Here is an 18409-nt window from a genome sequence, read left to right as displayed (position 1 = left end):
CTTTCCACTCTATACACAATTTCCCCTGCCTTTTAAAAGTTCTGGGGCCTGACAGGGATAGTGTGTAGTAGTCCACTTCTGTCCAGCTTCTTCCATAGTCAGATATCTGGATCCAAACCTGAACATTATCACTTTAGAAAAATCAACTACAGAAGCTCTGTTAACACATGGACTTGAAAGCAAGTTCATTTGAAATAAGTGAATGTTACTTCCAGATAAAGCTGGGTTAGGTCCAGAAAGTTTGTTAAAAGTACTCAGCATCAAATGCATTTGTGTGGTTCACAATATTTTAAATTCTGAATTTCTTAATTTTTTTGCATTTGTGCCAAAATTTCATTTTTCCTGAAAGCCACATGGCAACAATATTATGATTTTAATGAACTATCAAATATTGGTTAAATTAGCTTTTTTAAAGAGTAAGAACATGAAAATCTGTTGTGTGGTTTGTATTCTTCAAAAAATACACTTGGTAAATGTTAGCATCTTGTTATAAGTGCATACATTTTTGCAGCCAAGCTGAAGTGGACAGCATTTTGGAATTAGCGGGAGTAACTTCTCACAGAGTTTGCTAAGTGGATAGAGGAAGAAGCGTATGTGACAAGCTCACATTTTCTTCTTTATTTTAGTGGGTTTGACTTCCAAGACTTACTAACGTGTTGCCTGCACATCAGATAGCCCCATGTAGAAGCAGGGGGAAGGCCGTGCTTTTCGCCCCATTCTGGCCATTGTGTTCATGTACTAGCCTCATCTTCCTGCATCCACATTGTGAGCATGGCTGCCTGTCAAGAAACCTCTAAGCTTTAGGGGTTCCTCTGCAGACAACTACACTCGACATGGAAATACATCAGGCAGGTTTCATATTGGTGTGTGACCTCGGGGGCAGCTCTAGAAGCATCAGCCAACTGTTGCTTCACCACAGGACAACCTGACACACAAGGAACATGAGAGAGTTGGCAGCACTTTTTCTATGTGGAAATACAATCTGATTGATGCTTTCCTTGTTTAGGTGAAGAGCTGGCAATGCTAGAGGATATGAGTGTTGGTATAATGGACTTGAGGAATGTAACATTTAAAGTAACCCAGGCTACATCGAATGCATCTGCCGACATGCTGCCAGTTATTACAGGAAATCGGTAAAAAGGAAAGGTGTGGGGAGGAAGGGAAGTGAAATTCTGAAAACAAATTCTGGTTAAGATTGAATACTTGAATTCCACATGTAAAAGAAAAAATCTGGGCAAATACATAGTACAGAAAGGCTTTTGAACCTGGCTTTGGTGAACATTTAACTTTACCTTGATCAGCTTAACTAAATGAGGCTAGGAAAAATGGTCCAAAGTCCAGGTTTCATTGTTTCTTAGAACATGTATTAACATCTCAGATGTGATTTTTTTGGGGGGGAGAAGAATAGTGTTTAACCAAACATTTATTGCAAATGTACTCAAAACTGGAGACACATTGATCTGCTTCAAGATTATTTTGAAGAGCAAAACTCATTGTTTACACAAAAGTGTAGTATTTTGCTATGTGGGTTGTCTACTAAAATATGATGTGATAATTTCCTGCACTGGAATCCAGTTTTATTTACTGTTTTGAGAGGAAGTGTTCACTTCTTTCTGGACAGTATCAAACAGCTGCTTAAAAGAAAGTGCCAACAACTTTGGTTTTATTTAATTAAGTTGATAACTTTCTGTGCATTCACATTTTTTTGTCTTAAAAGAAACGATCTTTTTAAATAAATGGGGCAAATGATGCTTGTTTAACTTTTTTCTGTTCTAACTTAGGGATGGGTTTAATGTGAGAATCCCATTGCCAAGCACCTTGTTTGATGCGCTGCCCCGTGAGATTCAGAGTGGCATGTTACTGAGAGTTCAGCCTGTTCTCTTCAATGTGGGAATCAATGAACAACAAACCTTAGCAGAAAAGTACATGCATTCTATTTTTAAAATGTTACATTCTTAATTGAAGTTAGATAAATAGGAAGTGATTGAGTTATATCAAAGTCCTGATTTGGCCTTGGCTATTTACCTTCTTTCAGTTCCTCAGGTTGCTATTAATCTCTACAACCCATCCCCTGTGTGATATATAAATGTTATTATTATATTTGGGGTTTCAGTTGCAGCCCTGTCTGGATGAGTTTCATTGCTGCAATTAAAGTAGTATTCACTACTTGCTATTTGAAAAGTGCCTTAATCACTCTAAAGCAGGGTCAGACTAATGTGCTCATGAAAAATCCATCTGAGATTGTTCCAGAAGGAATCCCTTAAGATGCCATGCAAGAGTCTTCCTGTGCCAGAAGAACAAGTAATTACCCATCAAACCTGATCTGCTGTACTCCTGTACCATTGCTGAGAATTCATTACCTGGTCCTATTCATCACTCTTTATATGTTAATTGGTTTGAATGCCGTGTGTGTGTGTGTGTGTGTGTGTGAGTGAGAGAGAGAGAGAGAGAGAGAGAGAGAGAGAGAGAGAGAGAGAGAGAGACACCTTTTTGGGCAAAGACTCCATAAACTGGTTAGTTGCAAATATAATATGAATAACCATACTGTTAAAAGCAGCATTTAAAAATTAAGTATAAACTAGTTATGAGATGTCCTATAGAGATTGTTACAATCAATAAAGTTTTATAGCCAGAAGTCAAAAATGTTAAGAGTCTGAAGATGTAGTTGTGTTTAGAAGGTGTATGTATATGCAATATTTCTTTGCTAATGTAATGTTTTTGATTTTTAAAGGTTTGGAGACACTTCATTACAAGAAATGATTAACATGGAAAGTTTAGTAAGATTGAATTCCTACTTTGAGCAGTTCAAAGAAGTTTTGCCTGAAGACTGTAAGTGCGAATAACAATCATATTCAGTATACTTGAATTTAAGTTGGGCAAAATTTAACTTAAAGATTGTATGCAGTGAATTAACCATATATGAAATAGCTAGTTTGTTCCAAATGCATTGATCGTTTTTTCTGATTTCAGCATTCACTAGGATTCTGTGAAATCAAAAGATTTGACCTACTTGTGCAAATGTTATTTCAATGTTCTTTACTTGAAGTATCTGAAAGCTTAAATTGGGATGTAACACAGCAGCTAGGCTGCTACGTGGGGCCCAGGATCAGGACTGTCTCACAGCTTGCGCTGAGCCTGTCAACTAATGGCTAAGTGTCCAGACAAGCCAGGATCAAAAGTTTGTCAAGATGTATGACTAGAAGAGGGAAAAGAGATATTTTTTAACCTTGAAGGTTCCCAAATTTCTGGTTTCAGCTGAATGAACATTTCATTCCAAATGATTTTAAATCACTTTTAAGATGCCTTTTCTCTCACTTTCAAGGGGAAAGCAAAGAAGTGATCCAGCATGATTTGTTAATAAACAAGAAGGATCTACCTTAAATGGCACTCATTGGCAGAAACAGGAAAATGTTACCTTCCCATTGTGAAGTTTCTCTTACAAGCATGGAATCAGTGGAGGGGAGTTGGGCAGTGCGAGTAGGATGACAATTAGTTCTGAGTCAACTCCATAAGATTCAATCTATGTGGAATTCAAGGTGCCAGTGGATGATGGTGGCTAGAATCAAGCTTCCTTAATCAGATTAAAAGACTAGTTAGTCCTTAGTCATTCTTGAAATAATGACTAATTCCCAGTGATTTTAGTGGGTCTACTCTAAGACTGAGTTCACACAACACAATAACCCATACACAAGTTTGAGCATAGCTTGAATATAGGTTTTCATTGAACCATGGGTAGTTGTTGAAAATGGATTGATGTGTTGTCCTAACCCAGCTGCAATAACAAACCATGTTTGATAACCATGAACAACTCACAGTTTACAACCCAGCAACAAACCAGCTTTCTATTTATGAGTTATTAATGGTTAACAAACTGTCTTTTTTAGTATAGCTGGGTTCAGACATTAACAACGCATGGTTCAAAAATAATCTGCTATTTAACAACCCACACAGCACCTATATCCAACCTTGAGTGTAGGTTATCACATTGTGTGAATCCAGTCATATGACTAAGATTAGGTTTAAGTTTAGGTTCAACTCAGAGTTCTTACTTTATATTAATAACTGAACATTAGCTTAAATATTAATTAGCTATGAAATTTGAAAGCTTAAAGTTCCTTTGAAAAGCAAAGACAAAGTTAACACCATATCTAAGTTTGATTGAAAATTACTTCAAATTTATTGGGACATCTAACATTCAGGGTAAAGAAAATGTGTTTGCAGTATAATTTTGGGACAGCACATCTAATTTACCTGTGGTGTTCTAAAAATCCAAGAATTTTAGAATCATATGTTACGTAATGGCATTATTTTGTCCCCGATGCTATTTAATGTCTATATTAAGCCATTGGAAGCTGTGATTAGGGGGGATGGAAGGAGATGCCATGAGAACGTGACACCTAGCTCTGTTTTCTGTAACATCTGAATTGGGGGAGGCTGTGCAAGACTAGTACATTGGTAGGCTGGATGCAAGCCAGAAAACCGAGTTTGGACCCTGGCAAGATGAAACCTCTCTGTGTGAGTGATTCTAGGAACTGGGTCAGTTGTCCACTCTGGATGGCATTACACTTCCCTGACGGAGCAGGTGTGTAGTCTGGGGTACTCATTGAACCAGGAGTAGTTTTTATAAACTCCAGCAGTTAAGATAAGCATGGGATTCCTGGACAGGAGTCACTTGACCCCTGTAGTTCATGCATTAATGCCCTCAGTATTTGATTAGTGCAATCTGCTGTATGCAGGGATACTCTTGAGGCTGCAGAGTGCTACAGCCAGGCTAGTAATGGGGACTACTGCCAGCATATTACACCCCTGCTGAGTGAACTTCACTGGCTTCCTGGTGCTGGATCAGATTTAAGCATGTGGTACCTGTTCACAAAGTTCTCACCAAATTAGGATCTGGATGCTTAAGAGATTGCCTGACCCCATGACTTGCATACTCATTTGCTGCACTCAAGAGATACTCTGTGAAAGTGCCCAAGATTTCAGAGTCCTGCTCGCTGATGTCCACTTAGTATCATAGCACCTATTCCCTGGAACTCTTTTCTGTTCCAGGTTAGAGCAGAAAACTGGTTTCAATGCTTACCAAAAGCAAGCATTCTCAGAAAAGGAATCTCTATACAGTAATACATATATGTAATCTAATTATGAACTTATGGTGTATTTTTATATATCAAATAAAAATTCCATAAGCAATTCATGAATGAATGAATGAATATGAGTGTTATTGTTTCAGTGCCATGTGATCCAGTAAGATTTTAGGATATTTAACGGGTCCATACTCCAGTATGAGATAATGCTTTGCTTATTAATGGTAGACAGAATTTTGTGCAATGCTGGTGGGGCACACAAAACAGCAACAGTTAGTTACAGTGTTTGCCTATGGTGAAGTGTTTAAAGTTTACAAATAATGTCCATTAGAGAAGGTAAAGGGAATTATGTAGAAAAAATGACTTGCTCTTAGCACGATTTTCCATATTGGAATAGATATAATTAAATTCAGGTAAGGGATTGGGTTGAATGATTGAACTAATTTAGTCATTCAGTTATTGGACTAATTATTGAATATGTCAAATAGAAATATATTTCTTCCTTTACAGATTCTGTATTTAAGATTGTTTGTATTATTTTTTCTATTTTTAAATGGTATTAGGTGTGCAGCATTATTTGCTACATCATCTTTGAAAAGGGGCTTGCTATGCATGGTTTTTAAAATAAGTGCATTTCAAAAAAGATTTAGATTCAACTCTTTAATCATTTCAAAGTGTAATTTAATTGATTAACAGTGCAGACCAAATTAAAAACGCTTTAAAATTGTGCCACATATTACAATGACTTGGTATAATTTTCCAGATTCATACTAAATAGATTATTTGTTCCAGGAGATGAAATGTCATAAATGTGTAATCTAGTTCAGAGTTCCCCCTTTGTACAAAATTTCTAAGGGATTGATGAAAAAAAGATTCAATTCACATAAAATGTAGCCTCAGGAATTTTACAAATTTGTTGCTTTCTGCACCTTATGTATGAGCCTGTGCAGATGTTGACCACTATAAACAGGGTGTACTTTCACGTTCTACTTGCCTTTCTTTATTAGGTCTACCTCGATCCCGTAGTCAAACGTGCCTGCCTGAATTGTTGCGGTTCCTTGGACAGAATGTACATGCAAGGAAAAACAAGAATGTTGATATTCTTTGGCAAGCTGCAGAGGTATTTACTCTTGCTGTAATGGGAGCACAGTGCATATCTGCTTGCCCCATATGTAACGGGCATACAGCACATCGGGAAACAACACCTACTTGCACATATGCTACCGTAGTGCCAAGCTGTAGTGTTAGGGCAGCTACAGTTGTCTGTCAAAGCTTGAATTTGACAGCTTTGAGAGTATGAGAGTCTAAAACTGGTGCTGCCTCAGCACAGTGCAGCTTCACCCCTCACTCAGGGAAAAGCAGTACTTCCAAGTTAGCCTTGGCACTGCTAAGTCTCTGTACCCAGCTTGTCTATAAATGCAGTCCTCGATGTATCTAGCACATTTGTCGTTCCTGTCACTGCCTTTGCAACAGTGGAATTGTTCAGCTGGCAGTAATGCCACGATGAGCACCATGGGGTGCTAGCAGTAGGGCTAGTGCAAAGTCTAGCTCTTAGCCTGGGCCTTACATTGAAGTGAGTGGCTTAGCCAGGAAGGAGGGGCTGGAGAAATATGCAGTGGGAGAAGGTGTTCCTTGTGGCTTGTTTGGAGGATGGGTGGGTTTGCAGTTCTGCTAGTTTCTGTCCCTTGAAGAGTCACCCTTGCTGTCTTCTCAATCCTAGCCTTCCAAGAGTTTATAGCCATGAATTCCCATGGCTGTTAGCAAGACGGAGTCCCCTGTATCCTGTGCTGCTCCTTTGTGAGTGTTTTGGAAGTGGAGTAAAAAGTGAGAAACTAACAGGCAAACTGAGCAGTGCTGGGCAGTCATCCTCAAAGATTCCTTTGCAGCACTGAGATTTTGATCAATTCCACTTTGCTTCTTCTTCAGTTATTGGCCTTTTAAAAAACCTGAGAAGCCTGTTTCCAGCTCCTCATGCCATGTGCACATGGATTTGAAGCTGACAAGTAATGTTGTTTTGCTAAAACTGCCCCCATCCCAATTTCAGTTGTGATATTCTTAAGACTTTTGGAGTGGCCATACGCTTTTTCTTGGCATTGCTATTGTACTAATAGATAGCATTCTTTTCTAGATTTGCCGCAGACTAAATGGTGTCCGGTTTACAAGTTGCAAAAGTGCCAAGGATAGGACTGCCATGTCAGTGACACTGGAACAGTGTCTCATATTGCAGCATGAACATGGAATGGCCCCACAGGTTTTCACCCAGGCCCTGGAGTGTATGAGGAGGTAAGACTAGGACTGCTTACTGGCCACTTCTTTCTAATCCTGGAGCCATGTAAACTGCAGATGGGTGGTTCTCTACATCTTTGATGGGGATAGTTATATAACAAATATAACTATCGAGAAAGATTAACCACATGAACTAAAGCTGCTGGAAATCTATTAGATCTCACTTGATGCAGAGTTAGCATATTTGTGTGCTTTTTTAAAGTTCCTCAAAGAGGACAATTTTTTATTTAGTCTTTTACTAGTTCATTGGATCATAATAATTATTGGTTATAATTGAGACATAAAAAAAAACATTGCTCACATGCAGTTTTTGCTGCTGTACTAGTTTGAAAACATTGCTGTTGTGACATTGCCCTGGTTGTCATTTTCCTTAGATGTGATCTGCGTAATGATCTATTCTATAAAGGATATACATCTGCAGGTTGCATTGGTTTGCTCTGCTTACTCCTCAAGCAATACAGTTTGCCCTTCCAGCAAATTGTCTTTATGAATGTTTCATGATAAAACAATCAAAATCCATCACAACCTGTCAGTGCACTGTGGTCATATCAGTTTAACCTGTTTTCTGAAGCAGCAGATGTGTTTGCAAAATTGTTTTCTACTGTTATTAAAAAAAAAAGAGGTACCTGTTTACTCTTGTTCAACATATTGTTTCAAGCACTGTTGGAAAGCTCCAATTTTACATACCAAAAAAGAAAGGATAAGAAATCCAGATTTAGTCTTTATCGATGTAGTTTAACACTGCTGTAGAGGCCTGTTTTCAACATTCACTCTTGCTGAATGTACTGTACTGTGTGTCTTCTCACCAAATTATCAGAAGTGTTCAATTCTCTTATCCTTTCTGTATGTTTTTGCTATTTGATCCTTTCTTAATCTTCAATGTTCTATTAGAACAAAGCAATTTGTTTCAGTGTCACCTTATTACTTCAGAATTCTGCATAGAATCATGTATATTAGTCACAGGATTGCATAATGGAATTGCCCTCAAGCACAGCTGACATATTGTTATTAAACCAACTGCTGGATTAAGAATATGTTATACCCAAATATGGGAAAGATAAAATCTGCTCAGATGTATTCCCATTGTTGTCTTTTTGACAGAAATACCAGTGGAGCCAGTAACCTAAGGAGGCTAAGGCTGCCCCCCCTCCATTGGAGGCCTTCAAGAGGGAATAGGATAGCTGTCAGTTAGGGATGGCTTTGAGTCCTGCATTTAGCAGAGAGTTGGACTTGATGGTCTTACAGGCTATTTCCAACTCTACTATTCTATGATTCTATTCTGAGCTTCTACTGTATCACTTTAGGGAAGAAAACCTTTAGGGGAAAACACTATAGAAATGATGATAATAAGTGCATATTAGGAATCTTTATTATTATTAGGTAAATACATCTAGTATGTATCACAACTAAACAAAGTAAGTTCTATTGTTGTAGAACAATTACCTTGCAGTTCAGACACCACATTGTTAACATTAAAAATGGGCAAAGGGCACATTTTCCTGTCCCACTTGTTAATTTGAATTTGAAGAATGCTGTGAAATATCAAGAAGTTACTTCTCCTGTAGCATTTTCATCAATACGTCTTATTAAATTTTTATGTAAATAGCTGATGGTTTGGACAATGTTCAAATAAAGGTAATCTATGAAATTAGCATTGGAAAACAATCAAGAAATGCTACAAGTGGTTAATTTTGCCTGAAAGTCTGATATTTCTCTGCAAGCACCCTGATTCAGTGCTACGTTTTTCACATATGCTAGACTTTGCACATAGTTTATTTTAGGCAATGTCTCTTTGACCTAATCTGTGTTAACAATTCTGTGTGGAAAAGCCACCCATAGTAAGATCTGAGGCTGATCTGTAAGTATTGCTGGCTCAAAAAAGTTAAAATTCATTTAAAATTTAGGATAGTGAATAAGCTTATTATTGTGGTTCACAAAAACATGTAAATAATAATAATAAATAAACTGGCCATCTATTCCTAGCAGGTGGTATTTTAGCTGGGAAAGATGCCAGTTTACATTGCTCATTATACTTCTTCATACCCTTTGGGGAAGCATTTTTAGAACGTTCTTTGGGGCTAGGCCACTTTTATGCTCCTACCTTTTATAGCAAGATTATTGATTTAATTCTATATAACCTGCATTGAAGAATTCTCGAAAGGGTCAAATGCTACAATGGTTATTCATGTTCAGTTTTGCTTTTCAGAGCTCCATTTTTTGCAGCATGTGAAAGCATGGCAGAGCAGCATGGAACATTGCTTGGCCAAATGAGAAAATGAACATGGAAAACCATTCTTGTTCAACCTACATGTATTTATTTTCAGTAGACTACAGTATTCTTTCTTATTTTCTCTTTTTATTCTCTTTCTCTCTTCTTTATTCTGTAATTGTGCATTTTTTTTAAATTGGCACATCTCCCTATTTTTTACCTAACATGTTATACTTTCTGTTGTGGCTTCTTCAATGTTTCTTTTTTCTCCCTCTTCCTAATTTGATTGTTTTCTTTTGCCTTCTTGGTTTCTTCTTATCTTTTGGTACGTCCACTGCATGTCTGTGTTTCTTTCTTCCTCTTATTTTCCTTTCTCCCCGAACTTCTTCCTTTTCACAGTATTGGAACACGGGAGGTAGTCACCCAGAAGAACTTGTGTGGCCTGGTGCCCATCCGGGATTTCAGGCTAGATCCCAGTCTTCTCTACTCTATTCCTTTATTAGCTCTAAGCCCCAATTTACTGATTGTGTGGCTATTTCTGAGCATTGCATACCTGGTGGCCAGATTACGTTGCAAGTGAAGATGAGTTTATAAATAAAGCAAAAATCCAATGAAGTGCCAGAATATTTATTGCCACCTGGTACTGATTTGTTATAAGAATGTCTCATAGCATTGTCTGCCAAGAATAATTATTATTATGCCTTACAATTTTTTGTTTCTATTGTACTAAACTTGTAAATACACATCAAATTATTTTATGAAAAGAAATTGTATTGAACGCTTAAACTGTTGTTACGCTTTCAATGCTTGTAACAGTCTGAGAGCAGCTTGTTACCTCGGTACTTTAGTTGACCTGAAAATTAGTTTCTCGTACCAAATATTTTTCAGACATCCAAGTTTTGAGTCTCTTACTTTCTCACTCTATGGATATATGCAGTTTTGTTTCCCATGTTTCATGAGAGGAACTCTGTCTAAAAAGAATTTGTATCTTTTTGTATCTTCTTAAAAGTGTATCAATCTTGCCTTTCATATTTATGTGATATGAGAAAAATGTGAGGGTTTGTAACATGTTTATCTGAGCAACTATATTTAAACACCTTTCTATTTTGATTTCCAAGCATAACCTCTATATTATTATACTGATCAAATCTTACAGCCATTTACTTGTTTCTTTCCCATAGTTAAATCTATTCCAATATATTCTACCAAATTTTAAAAAGAACTAACTTGAATGGCAGTATACTGCATGCAATATACTTTCAGTATATTTATATATCTAGTTTTTTATTATATCAAAAAGGGAAGAGTATGTAGAAAGAATGGCTTACTAATCAGCTTTAATCCCATTTAAATCTTCAGAAAAAAATATTTTTACAGTATGTGTGATATCACTGTATGTTAATACTGACATTAAATATTATCATAAATGATGCACTAATTAGCTCTTTCAACTCATTGTTAAAATATTTGAAAGATGCTAACCTACATCAATGAGTGTCCCCAGAAAATTCCTGTAATACTTCAGTGGGAAAAGGAGAATAATCATATAATTTCTAGCATCATTATATTTATTTTCTCAAATGTGCATACAGTAACATTCAGACAGCTTTTATGACTATTAACGCTAAATGTATGATTTTCTAGATAAAATCATTGACTATTAGTAATAGTTATATGTCTTCAAGAATTTTAAATGTCATGCTTTATTGTCCTACATCCCATGAATACTAATACGTTGGATCACATTGATTTTGACTGTCGGCATAAGAGGTGGAGTCTTACTATTGCATTTTATGGAGTGATTTAAATGTTAGCAGAACGGCATTGGAGCTGCTTTCTCCATGGCTTAATGCTCTGGTGCTCCAGAATATTTCTAGGAAGCATTTTGCTTATTTCACAGGCCGACTAGATGGCAGGGAGACAGTTGTAGGGAATTGCATGGGGTACGAGTGCGATTTTGACAGGCATTGCCAGAATAGTGTGATCCACCCGTGCGGGAGCTGCAGCCTCACTATTCAAGTAATGATAAGAGCAGTCCAATCTTCAGACTAATTAATTAGAAAAAACTGCAAAGTTTTTGCGCCCAAGCTTAACATACTATGTTGCTAATCCACATGGAACATGCTCTCCACAGCCCTCTTTCCTTTTCCTGGCTGACAGAACCTTTTGCCCTGTACATTGAACATTATCATTGCATCTGTTAATTATCAATGTACTACAAATTTTTAACATAAGATGGGTGGACTAGTAAATTTTGTGGGCTTGTTTGCCAAAATCAGCTATCGTGTGCTCCTCTTCCGGATCATCTGAAAAATTAATGGAGCGCTTCCTATATGTGCAGCACTTTGTGTGAACACTAGGGTCCAGAAAAACACAGGATTAAGTGCTAGTGCTCATCCTGTATAATATAAAGTAAGTTGAGCACACTAAACATACTAAAGCATACATTTATACTTTTCTCATGTAAGACTGCTAAATCAAAAAAGGTTTCCAAATTGTTCTTACATATATTACATTTTTCATTTGAAATTTTCTGCTTTCAAATGGGAACCTAAATAGTATGAATGGTAATCACTAGAGGTACATTAATTACTTGAAGGTTCTAGTAGAGTGTCTTAAAAGGACTATGAAATCACTTGAAGTCAATCTGTATAAAATTCTATATATTATAGATCACCAATTAAGTTTAATTCAGTCAGTCTCACTTTCATAAGAATATCAGCATGGCCCATAAATGGTAAAATAGATTTAAGTACTCTGATTTCAATATGGGAGAATGAACAATCCATTTAATACTCCTGCTGAAATCAAAAGAACTTTCCGAAAGAGCTTGTTTGACTGGATCTTGTTCTACACTGATAATGGAATAAATTTTTATAAATAGAAATCCCAGTGCACCTTGGAAACAAAGCAGCTATAGTTTGACCAGGAGCATGTTAAATGTCGCTGTCCCTAGTTGTCAAAACATGAATAAATAATGTCTCAGCCATATGTTTGCCTAGTCTTGTCTTACACTTGCTCGCTCGCATGAAGCCACTTTCATTAATCTTCTACGTTCAAAGGAACCAAAAAGGGGGAGGGGGATATATTTTGATGGTCTACATTTATTTATATGAATCAGCATTAGATGCTTCCATGTACAGCTGCTTTTTAGTGCTCTCAGGTTTATATAAATTAAATGGCCTTTGCAATAGATGTGGGTTTATTATATAAAAATGCAATAGAGTTCAGAGCTGGATAGTAAAATCCCTTATTGTAGTGCTACCTTTCACAGCAAAAGTGAGTTTGGCCACAGTAGATAACTGTGAGATTTTATAGTGCTGGTCTCTTAACTATAAGTTGATGGAGCATGCTCGTCTCCAAGTTTTTTCTTCCATTTCTGGAAATTATAATTAGAAGTGGAACATATGTGACAGTAGAGCATGGCTAAAGTGAAAAGAGGAATGGGGTGGGAATTGGCATTGGTGAAAGCTGAGGAAGACAGTGCACAAGCTCTTCTTCGTTTTTTAGTTTAGGAGATTAGCAGTATTATACCTGCAATAGGTAGATGTGAGGAAAGGCTACAAACCTAACTTTTGAAAAGAACAAGTATATGATAGATGGTTGCACATGAAAAAATGTTTTCAGGCAACCAATAGTACTAGTTGATATGTTTTTCAAGCATACTATTTATGCATGACATGTTATCCACTTTTTCTAACCTTTTGTTGCTAAACTGATATGAATAAATAAAGTTATTGAAAAGCATTTATTTAGGGAATAGTATTTTCTTTCAGCATTAATAACTAGTGTCTCTGCAATGGAATGACCTAAAACTTCATTAATTACTTGGGAGCACTGTAGATATAAATGTTCTTTGTGAATAGATGTACTGCTGCTTTTTAGATTTAAAACTAGCAAGTCAACATAGCATGTTCGATTTCATGTGCATCATCATTTAGTGATTCACTGCTTTTAATATTTGCAATGGCAAATTATTGAAGCACTTCATTATAGTTAAAATATTTAGGTTTTCTCACTTTTCTTTGTTTTTGTTTTTACTGCTGTCATTTTTTGTGCTTGTCTTTTTCCCCAGTGAGGGTTGTCGAAGAGAAAATACAATGAAGAATGTTGGATGTCGCAAGTATGCATTTAATTCTCTGCAGCTGAAGGCTTTCCCCAAGTATTACAGGCCTCCTGAAGGAACTTATGGAAAAGTTGAATCATAAGATTATTATGTCTTGTAATTAGTTGTTCCATTAAAACACGTGAATACATTCAACTTTAGTATTTGAACTTTGACAACAATGTCAGAAACAATTTTTGTATGTTTCACTAGGTAATTCTGAGCATGTAATTTTATTAAATTGGATTCTATAGGAAAAGATTATTTGCTGACCCCAATGTAATGTTATGTAATGACTTCTCATGTAACTAGCCATCAGTGTATGTAAGATGCTTGAATACCATTGTTTTATTACCTAGATGCCTATCAAGGGACTATCAAGGATTTTATGAATGATGTTTGGGCAGCTGCTTCACTCATCTTTTTATATAGATTTACTTTAAAATTTAGACTTTCATATTACTTTTTAAAACCTCAGAGTTGTAAATAATAAACAGGTTTGTCGTGATACAGTTTGACAAGTACAAGAGGCAGGAGAAAATTAAGCCCAGTTTTTAAGCCATGGCAGCACAGTAAATAGGAGCTTAAAATGTTTTGCTTTATTAGAACACTATCAAACCAGGGGGGTGGGGGGTAATATAAAAGGCCAGAAACTGACATAACACCCACTTCTGCTTGGTTCAGAAGCTGGAATGGACCCTTGATTATTTAATTTCACCCAATAAACTTCTGTTTCAATGCTTTTGAGTGGTCGAGAGCTAACAAACAACATTTGTAAGAGCTAATTAGGCAAGAGATAGTTGCCCATTTAAAATAGTGCATGAGACTAGTATTGCATGAGAGTAATAGACAGAGGACTCAGGCATTAAAATGGGCAATCTTATTGGCATTATGGATCAGATAAGCAACTGCATTCTCATCTGTACTAAGTGCCAGTGAGGACTGTGTAGGCCAAGTCACGTGCATATCATCATATGTTCAATTTCCTATCAATTTGAACCTCTTTCTGCCACTCCGTTACAGCACAGTGATATTTAGTGACAGCCACCATATGCAACAGACAGAACTCTTGATTCTTTATTTTCGCACATAACAGGTTCTTAAGTGAGTTTATTTGCACAGGACTGCTTTTCCAAATATACAAGGCTTCTTCCAAGTACCTAAGTTGTTTGCTAGCTTGACAGGCTGATCCTAAGCAAAATTCAGATGTGGTTTATCTCCCTGTTCAAATATCACCACTGAAAGTGGCAGTTATTAACTATAAACTAAGGATTCGTTTCTTTCCCTCAAGTTTGTCCCTCCTCTTTTTTTAGCTGTGTCAATCTCTGTATTATCAGACTGATACACAGCTGGAAACAAATTTTCTTGAATTTTTCATGAACGCTACCAGTGTGTGTTTTGATACCAAAATGACCATTAAGGTTTAGAATAGTATTAATTTCAAACCTGACTAAAGCTCAATTCATATCTTCACCTTGGAATAAAAGGCTGTATACATGGTGGTTTTTATCACATTGGTCTCATTTAGACAGAGCTGAACCTTAAATTAGTGCTATGTGAGCAAGCCAGGGGCTTCTGTATTTGACACTCTCTTCTCTGGCACAGCCTCAAAATAGAGATTGAAAGCACTCACTTCCTGTTTGTACTGCCTTGGTGTATCATTAGATCCAAAAAGAGCAAACAGTAGTTAGATATTGGAACATGTCAGGATCAAACTGTAGCTTCCGATTGTGGCTTGTTTCAGCATACTGTAGTTTTAATGAAACAGAGTGCCCAGTCTGTATGTAACAGGAAACTAATTAGTTTAAACTTGGAAGGAGATGCCTCCAATCCTTCTACAGTTATCTCAGAAGAGGCAATGGGAGTACCAGGCCTGAGACTCACTAATGCTCATCCATTTAATGGTCAACCAATTTTTAGCCTTTTGACTGAACTGGACCACTGTCTTCAAATGAGAGATGTTCGTGAAAAGCCACTATGCATCAAATATACAGTTAGAAAAAATGATGTAAAGTACACACTTGCAGACTGTGCAGGTTTAAGTCAAAATGTGTGAATCATGATTAAGGAAGAGTAGCACACTCTTCTGTTGCCCACTAATACGTGATCAGCAGCTCTTTGTAAGGAGTCCCTGTAAACAACATATATCTAAATTGTAAAATAAGCATTAACTTTGAACTGTTTCATACTTAGTCTTTTGTAGAATTGTTTCATCCCATATACAATAGTCAAAAGATTTTCCTTTTCATTCTAAGAGTGTAATCCATTTTTTCCATTTTAAATTCCATTGATATTAGTGGGATTTTCTTATAAGTGCGTTTGATGCCATGGGCCTTCTAATGGAAATGGCAACTCTGGTTCACTTTTTTTCAACAAAAAAATGTTGCTGATTTACCCGTAACATTTTCTAAGTGTGTTTTACTTTTCCTTGGTGTTTATCACTGCACTTTTAGTTTGTGTTTAGGCCCACACAAATTTGTTTTAGTTTGGTTTTTAGCAATTTAGCACCTGAGCTGTGGTATACATGCTAACAATGTTTTTGCTGAATTAGTTCTTTATTGCTACTTCAATCTTGTTTACAGTTCCAGAATTAAGAACACTGTAATATGCATATCCTCAGCACCAAATGTAAAATTCTGTGGGCTATGTTAAATTGTATTATTGGAAAAACTCCTACTGATTTAGCAGACAAACTATCTTTTGATCAATATTAAACTTTTATTTATTCTCTGTTCACTGCCCATATATATATATTTAATGCACTTAAAGAATGTAATAAATTATATGTCAGTTTTTAAATATTATTTTGCAGGGAAGGAATAGTAAGTTATTAGAGAAGATTGCATTCATATAAGTGGTCCAATCCTAAAATATTTTACCAGCAATAAGTGTTTAGGATTGAATTTGTAGCCTGTAGCCTACATAGCATCACATGATACATCATTCTTAGTCTGTTTCAGGCATCTTCTGCAGCCCTGGAAGCTTTCCCTATTATAATGTCTCCCTGTTATTTTAAAGGGAAAGGCAAGCTCTGCATGTACAAGAGATTGTGCAAAGCTGCTTTTCCCATGCAAATAAATATGAAACGTATCTGCATTAAAGAGAGAGATGTACACCAAAAATTAATAGAACTGGCTTGGAACTGTATCAGCATTGAAAACAGCTGGTAAAGCCTTAGGTCAGGTGGTTTAGAACCAGATTTTTAGTTATATTCCCTCTAAGTTACAGTGATCCTTTATTCTACATTCCTATTAAATTACACTATTTAAGTTGCTTGTTTTTATAAAGTTGCATTCACTTCAAGGAGGCCCTGGAGAATACATCTAGCATTACAATATTTCTCTAAATAATTTCCAAACTCATGTGCATGCTTTGCTATCCCTTTTAGCGTAGCAAAACACCAGGCTATAATCCCTTATTTAATGTGGGGAAAGGGGTCTGATATTCTAATTTGCATTCTTTTTGGCTGCTTGCCATGTGTAGACCAATCTTGTCTAGCTAATATTTTGTATAGACTACTATATATACATAGGGTTCCAAGATGGACAGGCTGAATAAAGCTTGATCAAAAATGGGAAACCCATGAAACCATAAATCCATATAGGAAATGTCATATGAGTAGATTTTTTTACTGTTTTGTTTTTGCACAGAAAAGGCATTCTTAAGATTTACTATAACATGAAGCTCAAGCTAATACTGTTTTTCAGTACATTTTTTTAAAAAATGAAAAAATGCCAGAGGGGTTTGAAAGAAGGTGCTGCCAAGTATGTTCTGTGTATGTTTTCTGAAACACTCGCAGCACAATTGACTTTGGGTTTCATTTATGTATGTAGAGCTATGGTAAATAGAGCACAGTTTGTCGCAACACAGTTGTATTTGCCAAGCTTTGTGCATTGAAGTTTTATTATTTATTTGTTTGGGGGGCAGTATTAATAATACCATAAATATATGGTTACTGTTTTATATAGTCTTCATTCGTCCAATCCATGTATGCTGTAAATGTGCTAGTCTTTAGGGATTAAAAAATAAAGAACTGACAAGAATGTTGACATGACTTTTTTTTTAAGACTGCAAAGGATGTCGCAACTTTCAAGGATTTAGGCCATACATTTGGTTATACCTACTAGACTTGACTAACTAGAGATTACACAAAGAAGCAAAAATAGCCTGTTAACCATAAGAAAATGACTAATATCCATGTTGGTGTAATACCTTAATTAGGTAAATCAAAAGATCACAAATGTGGGTGGTAATGAAAAGCAGACAAAGTAAACAGGACTAGGCTGGATTACCTTTGCTTTTTATTTTTGTGAGACTGAGAGTATTTTGTTTAGCTGGCCTTCAGCAGGGTTCTATGGTGGAGGAGGATGGATTGTATCCCACCATAAGCTGTGGCTTGGTTTTCAAGGTGTTCATACTCTGCAGCTGCTAAGGAGCGCAACCCAGTTAGGCTGCAAATGACTTATATTACCTGGAGCTAAAATTATCTCCTGTGAGGTTAGTACCCGCTCCACTGACTTGGAAAATTTCACTCATTCCATGGCCCTGATCCATCAGAGCATCATGGAGCAATTTTCTGAGCCCTCAACTGACACTGCATATTTTGCTCCCTAACTTGGGACAGGTGTTGTGAGGACTGCTTTGCCAAATAGCGTGCATTTTGTACCACTCCACTGACTTTCAGATTTCACACATTCTGGAGCCCTGATCCTTGGGTGGGCCTCA

At 36.5% G+C, this 18409-nt stretch overlaps 1 protein-coding gene across 8 annotated transcripts in view; it reads left to right on the top strand.

Moving 5' to 3' along the window:
- Positions 1 to 17731, top strand: part of INPP4A (inositol polyphosphate-4-phosphatase type I A) — a 105046-nt gene extending 87315 nt beyond the window's left edge. For all 8 annotated transcript variants that reach the window (XM_044433497.1, XM_044433521.1, XM_044433506.1 and 5 more), the window contains 6 exons: positions 1007 to 1133; positions 1782 to 1922; positions 2732 to 2829; positions 6092 to 6204; positions 7213 to 7367; positions 13655 to 17731. In XM_044433497.1, the coding sequence (XP_044289432.1) occupies positions 1007 to 1133; positions 1782 to 1922; positions 2732 to 2829; positions 6092 to 6204; positions 7213 to 7367; positions 13655 to 13787 (767 nt within the window). In that variant the 3' untranslated portion in view covers positions 13788 to 17731. The remainder of the gene's footprint in view (positions 1 to 1006; positions 1134 to 1781; positions 1923 to 2731; positions 2830 to 6091; positions 6205 to 7212; positions 7368 to 13654) is intronic.
- Positions 17732 to 18409: the final 678 nt, after the last annotated feature.

Source organism: Varanus komodoensis, unplaced genomic scaffold, assembly GCF_004798865.1.
Source record: "Varanus komodoensis strain SLA01 unplaced genomic scaffold, ASM479886v1 scaffold1, whole genome shotgun sequence".
In the NCBI taxonomy this organism is placed as follows: Eukaryota; Metazoa; Chordata; class Lepidosauria; order Squamata; family Varanidae; genus Varanus; species Varanus komodoensis.
This window is presented reverse-complemented; position numbering and strand designations above follow the sequence as displayed.